Consider the following 8,071-nt stretch of genomic DNA (forward strand, 5'->3'; position numbering starts at 1 on the left):
TCCGATTGGTACAGCCTTTATTATTTCTCCAGCATTTTTCAGAAGAATTATGTCATTTGAGGGCCACAGGGGACAGGGGGAGTAAAAAATAACATAAACACACTGAACAGAAATGCAGGAGGGCAGCAAGAGGGGCTGAGATTGGGTGGAAGAGGGGCAGAGGGGTGGAACACCAGGGGCAGTCAGAGCCTCTTAGCTTTCGGCCACCAGAGAGGAGAATTCTGCAAAAGAAGACAGAGAGGTGAGTCAGAGGTGGACAGTGTGGGAGGACTGGCCATGGCCTGGCTGCTGGGCCCCACACGGGGCTTGCTGTTGGTTCTCCCATCGGCTGCAGACCTAGAGTGATGGAATGAGTGAGTGTGGGAATGAATGAATGAGTGAATGAGAAACGGTGAGCCTACTATCTCTCCTTTTTGTTTTACTTTTTAAACATTTTAATTCCAATGTAGTGAACATACAGTGTTATATTCATTTTAGGTGTACCATATAGTGATTCCATGTACTACTTCCATATACTACTCAGTGCTCATCCAGATAAATGTTCTCTTAATGAGCCTGCCATCTCTTTTGCTTGATGACGTCATTGCCACCTGCAAATTCCTAATAATAACTACAACGATCGTAGCAGCAATCATCTGAATGTTTATCACATTCCAGCAGCTATCCTAAGGACTTGATATTCTAGATCTTGTCTGGTTCTGACAATGGTCCTATGATGTGCACATTATCATTATTCCCATTCTACAGATGAGGAAGCTGAGGCTCAGAGTCCAGCATTTACAAGGTCACACAGCTAGTAACGAGCAGAGCCAGGGCTCAGACCCGGATCTGTCTGAGCCTCTTGGGACCCAAAACTCTTCCTCAGCTCCTTGTCTAGTTGTTCCCCAGCTTCCCACCAGGATCACCAGCAGAATCCTAGAAGACACAGATTGCCAGGCCCTCGCCCTAGAATTTCTGATTTAGGAGGCCTGGGCTAAGGGAGGAGTTCTTTTAGTTGTTCAAAGGTGATTCTGGCGAGCAACCTGGTTCAAGAACCACTGTGTGCTCTTCCTCCTCAGGGGGCTGAGCAAGACTCTGGAGGAGACCTGAGCAGGTGACATCTCCATGCAGGTCAGACGGGTGAGGGTGGGCAGGTGCTCAGAATGAGCTGCGCCCTGTCTCACACAGCTTCTCATTGAATCCTGACCATCACTCAGGAAACTGGGAGCTAGTCCCATTTTACAGAAGGGGAAACTGAGCCCCAGAGAGGAGAAGTGACTTTTCAGAGCCCCCGGGGTCATAAGGGGCTCAGCTGGGCCTCAAGCCCTGGGGTCCTCGTCTCTCCACAGGGCTTGCCTTTGAGTCCATGGTGGGCTCACCTGCCCCTCCCGCCCCAGGAGCATTCACCTGCCCCACTTCGCTGAATATTAATTGATGTCAGCGATTGGTGTCAGCACTAGGTGGAGATCCAGTGTCCCTCTACTGAATCCAGCTCCACCTAAATGAACAAAGGGATGGCCCCAACCAGGTAAGCGGAGACACAGGGGAGCCGAAGATGATCCCTGCCCTGAAGGAGCTTCTGGCCTAGGCAGGGAAGGAACAGTACTTGGCAGGACAGGCTCCGTGCTACTGGCCTTTTGTCTGGATCTCAAGCATGCTGAGTACATTCCCGCCTCAGGATCTTTGCACCTGCTGTCCTCTCTGCCTGGTGTGTTCTCAGACTTCCCACGGCTACCTTCTTCTCACTTACCGGGTCCCAGCTCAGATGTCGCTCCTCCTGGGTCCTTCTCTGACCACTCTGGTGACAGTAGTGACCCTCCCCTACTGTGATCCTCTTTGCTGTCACCATTTTTATTCTATTCACAGCACTTACCACTCTCGAAATACTTTTGAGTATGGTCTTGCTTATTCATTATTTATTTCCCCCCCGCCAACTGGAACAAGAACATCTCTCTCTGGAGAGAGCCCACTCCCCTTCTTTCCTGCCCCATCCCACCACCTGCCTCCAAGCGTGATACTGAGGGGCCACGTGTGTTTGTGACTGGATGGAAGGCCCAGAGACTTCGCTGTCACAGGGAGAAGGGGTGCCCTCTATTTAAGGTGTCAGCAAAATTTCAGAGGGAAGGTGGCTTCTGATAGAGTCCTGTGAGAAGGTGCAGGATTCCCACAGGAGAAAGCAAATGGTGGGGAAGAGATCACAGGCAGTGGCTTTTCACGGGGCAGGCTCAGAAGGCAGGAAACAAGGGGGTGGATTTGGGAAGGACCCAGTAGCCATGCTGGGCTAGTGTCTTGCGTGATAGGGTGAGTGCCGTAAGAGGCCTGCTCTGCTGCTTATGGGCTGTGTGACCTCAGACAACGCCCCTGGCCTCTCTGAGCGATGCTTCTTGAGTTGGGAGATAGTCAGAAGCGAGGTGCTGGTGCACAGGAGGTCCTCGGCTCCCCCGCCCCCCCCCCCCAGCTCCTCTGTCCCTGTTCCCTGCATCTTCCCAATGGCGGGGTCCTTGCTGTGGCAGTCACAGGGGCTACTGCTCAGCAGCCAGGTCTTCTGAGACCTTTTTTGGAGTAAAGGCCCAGGGAATGTCTGTCCTGTTGATTTTCTCTCCAGGAGACCAGAGAGGACAAGAAGGAGTTTGCCACCCTCTGCCACGATGCGTCTGAGATGCTGTGTCCCCAGCCTGCCAGAGAGTGTGGGGCCCCAGGTAAGTCCTCATTGCATCTAGAAGGGATTGAGAGTTAGGGGTCCAGGCCCCGCCTGGCGTGTTTGCTGGGAAATGCGCATCTCTGGGTGAGGGTCCAGGTGTCTGTCAGGGCCGTGAAGGGAGGGGCAGGACCAATTCCTTGGGAGAGACCAGTGAAAACAGAACGTGAAGCAGCCTCAGAAAAGCCGCCAAAAGGACCGGGGCTCCTTGAGGTGAGCGCTGTCCTCCCCAGACTTGGTATGAAGCACATGTGTCCCCCCCACCCCCCAATCCCATGCGAGCTCTTAGTATTCATCCTGTGCTGTGGCCACATGAAATGTTAGCCCTGGGGGACACCGTGTGTGGGGTGCACAGAACCCGCCGTGCTATTGTTGCAGTTCTTCTGGAAAGCGAGCGTTATTTCCAAATAAAAAAGCAAAAAAAGTAAGATCAACCAAGCCAAACACAGGCCCCCACCATGGGAATAACGGGTGGGATCCCTGCCAGGTGGAGGGACACGTTCCCGGGCTCCTCCTCTTCCTGGGGTGTGAGCTGGGAAGTGGACAGCACCTTCTCCTGTCCCCAGGCTGTCCCCGAGGGCAGGAAAGGCAGGTGACCTGGATGTGGGGGCCTAGGTATCGACTCGAGGTGGGAGAAAGAGAGGGTCCTCCAGCTGGTCCTGAACACCCACGGGGCCACAGGCTGAGTGGTAACAGCGAGGGGCAGGGATGGAGCCCAAACACAGATACTCCAAAAACCCCTCCCGGGGCCGGGGTCAAAGTGTCTGCTCCCTCAACCAGGAGCTCCTGTGACCCTACGGCACCTCCGTGAGGCAGGTGGTTCTTCTGAGATGTCTCCGATCGATACTGTCCATTTTTATAGAATTTAAGAATCCTTATTTGTTGAATGCCATTAAATTCTCACTACTCCTCCACGGGAGAGATGCTTTTGTCTGCATTTTACAGATGGGGAAACTGAGGCCCAAGAGTTAAGTAGCTTGCCCAAGATCACGCAGCAGACGTGAGTCAAGCTCCTGCTTTTAGGCTCCCTTCTCTACCCCGGAGCTTTCCGACCTCCTTTGACCTAGGTGTAGAGTGACCCACGAGCCAGCTCAAATATCGCCACCCCCCATGACTCTGTCATATTAGCCCTGTTTTATTTACTTCATGCTACTTAGCACTCTCTGAAATGAGCTTATTTATGGACTTACTTCTTTCTGTGGGTCTCCCCCTCCTAGAATGTAAACCCCAGGAGGGCAGGGAGCCCTGACTTGTCCACCGCTCTTCTAGCAATAGAGTAGAACTTGGCAAACAGCAGGAGCTAATAAACAAATGCAAATGGGTGGATGGACAGACGGATGGATGGATGGCTGGCTGGCTCATGAGTCTTCCATGGGGTTCAACAAATTCCAATATGCCTCATATAATTCTCACATTGGGTGGTCAGTGGGGTGATTCCCATTTTGTAGATGGAGAAACAGAGGCCTGGAGAGGTGAAAGGTCAGGTCATGCAGAAAACAAGAGGCAGAGAAAAGATTTGGCCAGTGGTCTCAGGCGCACCCCCTGCATGAGTGTGGAGAGGCCATTCCTGATTGGGCGAGCATCCCAGATCGGGAGCAAGCAGGGACTCTCAACCCGCCATTTAATCTGGAAAACTACCCAGGGCCGATGTATCCTGTCCTTGGGCACAGAGTTTGCTCTGTGCTGGGATAAAGGAGACGTGAGTCTGTCTGCCAAAGCCATCTCACGGAGAGACTGTCAGGAGGGAAAGTTGGTCCTTACAGTTTCCTGACCTCCCTAACCCTCACCCTAGAAATCACGGGTCCTTGGGCTGCTCATCAGCAAAGAGCCAGTTTACCACCTTCACACTAGATGGCATTTGCTGTGGTCAGCATGAAGGGGACCAGGGAATGCCAACCAAGAGATGCCCCCCGGGGTGGAAAGTCAGGCATTTTGGAGCCTGACTGGGAGGTGCCTTGGACCCGTGGGGTTTTCAAAAGCCTCTGGAAACAGACCCCTCTGCCCACCCGGGGATCTACTCTGAAGCAGCCCGGACGTCACAAAGGCCGCGTGCCCTGGCTTTTTGCAGAGAACGCTGCATTCTAATTTTATCCTCCCAGAAGCTGGAGCAGGGCATTTTGTAGACAAATTGAGGGCAGGGGTCACCTCTTCTGGACCTTTCGTGTGTGCCTCAGGGCAGAGCTCTTAGCAATCAGCCAATTAACAAACAGCCCTCTTATCAAAAAAAAAAAAAAATCTCCTCTAAAATGTTCAGGTTTCTCCTTAAAGAAAAACCAATGAGCAAACATACAAAGTCCTGCAAAGTCTAGGTCAACTGATTTGGCGGTAGGATGCTGGGATGGGGAACGGGGAGGGGGGAGGGGGTTCTGACCTTGGTTCTGCCTCCTGCTCACCCCTCCAGGTCTTGCTTTTCTCCTCTGTGCAATGTCAGGTCTAGAAGATGCCTTGCCAACTCTCCCACAGTGCTTGGAGCAAGGGCTCTGGGAGTCAGCTCCCAACTCCCATTTTTGCTTCCATGACCTTGGACTAGAGATACTTCACCTCACCATGCCTCAGTTTTCCCATCTGTAAAATGGAGCTCTCTGGCTCGTTCAGAGGAAGCCCCACTAAAGCTCTTGCGTCTGGCCTGATACATAGGCAGCACTCAGCATTTGGTAGCTCTTGTTATCAAGCTGCCTCTACAGCTCCAGCTACCCGAAACGAAGCCTGTGAAGTGCCCGGCCGCTGCCTGGCACAGAGCGAGTGAAGGCCTGGCAAACGGCACCATAACATTTACTATCTGGCATGGGAGTTGTTGTCCCCCACCATTTCCTGTCCCCCCGCCTGGCACCTGGAGCGGGGTCTGATTCTTGTTCCTTTGCTTCCTGGCTGGGTGGGCTTCGCTCCCCACTTTACTCTCGTTTGTAAAGGGGGCATGATAATGTCTGCTTGGTCGGCTGTTGGGAAGGCCAAATGAGCAAATGCAGAAAGACGCCTGGTCTGTAAGTGTTAGTTTCCCCCGCCCTTGGAGCTCCTCTCCATGACATAGGTTGGAGCTTCGAAATGTCCACAAAAGTCCTGAGACAAAGACAGGGAGGATGTGAGCTGCAGAGGGCAGGGGAGGGTGGCCTAAAGAGCAGGCAGCTGACCTGCCCCAAGTTTCCGGCACCATCTATCCCATCGAGTTAGGATCCCACCTCCAGCGTGCCCATCTGTGGAAACTCAGCCTCTGACCCTCAGCTTCCGCGTCTGTCAAATGGGGATAGGACTCTGGTGAGGACCACAGGAGGTAACTGGATGAGAAGCGCCTGGCACAGGGTGCCCGGCACACAGAGGGAGCGCATCTAAATCAAATTTCACTGTGGAGATGCGAGGGACGGTGTTCCTTTGGAGGGACCCAGATTCCTGCCCTAGCTCTTGAAGGGGCCCCTGGGGTGCGGTGGAGAGTGTCAGAGGATGGGAGGGCTCAGTCCTCCCCTTCCCACAGGAAGCTGAAATTAGCCTCATTAGATCTGTCCCAGTCCCAGTGCCGTGGGGATTGGACAAATTTAGAATATTGACAGGTGAACCAGCACATGCTGACAGCCCCAAGTGAAACTGAGACGACATTGAGTCAGCGCTTGGACACGTCTTCCCTTCCGTCTGTCGTGAGGACCAGGATGGAGGCACTGGCCCCCTGGTTTATCACCTCGCCTCTAAATAGCTCCTGGGCTGGGTTTCTTATAAATTGGTATTGCAAACAGGGATCACTTTCCCACCCCAGAGAACGGGAGGCAGGGTTATTTGGCGTCAAGCCAGACGGCCACGAGGAGCGGCGTAAACAGTCCTGGGGGCTCACTCTGTGCCAGGCGCTGCCCTGGGTGTCATCCCATTCCATCTGCGCTGACTCTCTTGTCCCCGTTTTACCAACAGGGAAACTGAGGCTGCGAGTCACTCAGCCATGAAGATTCTAACTCAGGCGTGGCTCACGTGGGGTGCCTCTCTTTCTCTCTTAGAGGCTGGGGTTCCAACTCACGCCCTGACCCACAGAAGCAGGAGAGGGATCGATGGAGAGGGGATGTCTTTCTGCCCTCCCCACTGTTCCTCCTCACAGGAGGGCAACTCCATAAGGAGCGCTGCTTCCTCTCCCTTTGCTCCATCATATCTAGCTCCGCACAAGGCCGGAGTTAGGGAGCATCTGTTCACTCGTGAATGAAAGCCAGCATCTCGCTAAGCCCAGAAACCATTTATAACCTGAATGTCTCCATGAAGCCCCGTGGAGGGGATGGCGGAGTCAGGAGACACGGGTTCCCTTCCGCCAAGGATTTCCGTGTGACTCTGGCACAGAGCCCACCGGGCCTCAGTTGCCACAGTTCTCAGTGGGGATCACAGACTCTGTCCCCCCGACCTTATGGGGCCCGTGTGAAGACGCAGGGAGACGGGACAAAATGCCGTACACCTTAGGGCTCTGCCACCAGGACCGCGGCTGGCCTTGATGTGCTCATCCTGCCTTCCCCGGAAACCAAATCCCACAGGGGCTGGAGGGCTGGATGACCTCTCCTGCGGTCCCTGTCACTGTCCTTCCATCTTCGACCCCATTTCCCTTCCTTCGAGGACTGGTATTCCACAAGGGTTTCGAGGCGGCTTCCGAGAGAAAGCACACATATCAAGTAGGAGGAAAGGAATCATTTCCAGAACACTCACTTCATGCAAGCAACAACCCTTTGAGGTGGGCATTTTTGTTCCCATTTTGGGATGAGGAGGTGGTTGCCCAGGGAGAGAAAGGGGCTTGGCTGTCCACACCACCTCATTCTGTGGGTTGGGTTTTCAGCCTGACTTCAGGTGTTTGGGCCCAAGGGCTTACTCCCTCACTCCCACCCGCCTGCCATGTTAAATGGGCTGCTTAAGGATAAAAGAGAACAGATTTCACCAGAAGGAAGCAGAAAAGGCAAATGCCTCGAGGCACATGATTGGAGCAGACCATAGTGGTTCAGCGATAATTATGACTAAATTTTTTAGCATCAGAAGCAAAAAGCAAACCACAGGCTCTTGGGCTGGAATAGGCTGGAAGCCTTGGAAACAGGACCCATCACTGGAATCAGGTTTCAGGGAACCGAGAACAAGGATCTTCTCTGTGTGTGTGTGTGTGTGTGTGAGAGAGAGAGAGAGTGTGTGTGTATGAGAGGGAGAGTGTGGGTGTGTGTGAGAGAGTGTGTATGAGAGTGTGTGATAGTGTGAGAGAGTGTGAGTGTATGTGTGAGAATGTGTGTATGAGAGACAGTGTGTATGAGAGTGTGTGTGTGTATGAGTGTGTGTATGAGAGGTGTGTGTGTGTGAGAGTGAGTGTGAGAGAGTGTGTATGTGTGAGAGTGTGAGACTGTGAGAGTATGTGTGAGAGTGTGTGTGAGACAGAGTGTGTGAGAGAGTATGTGTGAG

At 53.2% G+C, this 8,071-nt stretch overlaps 1 protein-coding gene across 2 annotated transcripts in view; it reads right to left on the bottom strand.

Annotated features, from left to right (window-relative positions):
• Positions 1–8,071, bottom strand: part of PVALB (parvalbumin) — a 17,046-nt gene continuing 8,975 nt past the window's right edge. For both annotated transcript variants that reach the window (XM_032416352.1, XM_032416351.1), the window contains one exon: positions 1–221. In XM_032416352.1, the coding sequence (XP_032272243.1) occupies positions 193–221 (29 nt within the window). In that variant the 3' untranslated portion in view covers positions 1–192. The remainder of the gene's footprint in view (positions 222–8,071) is intronic.

This window comes from Phoca vitulina, unplaced genomic scaffold (assembly GCF_004348235.1).
Source record: "Phoca vitulina isolate PV1807 unplaced genomic scaffold, GSC_HSeal_1.0 scaffold19, whole genome shotgun sequence".
NCBI lineage: Eukaryota > Metazoa > Chordata > Mammalia > Carnivora > Phocidae > Phoca > Phoca vitulina.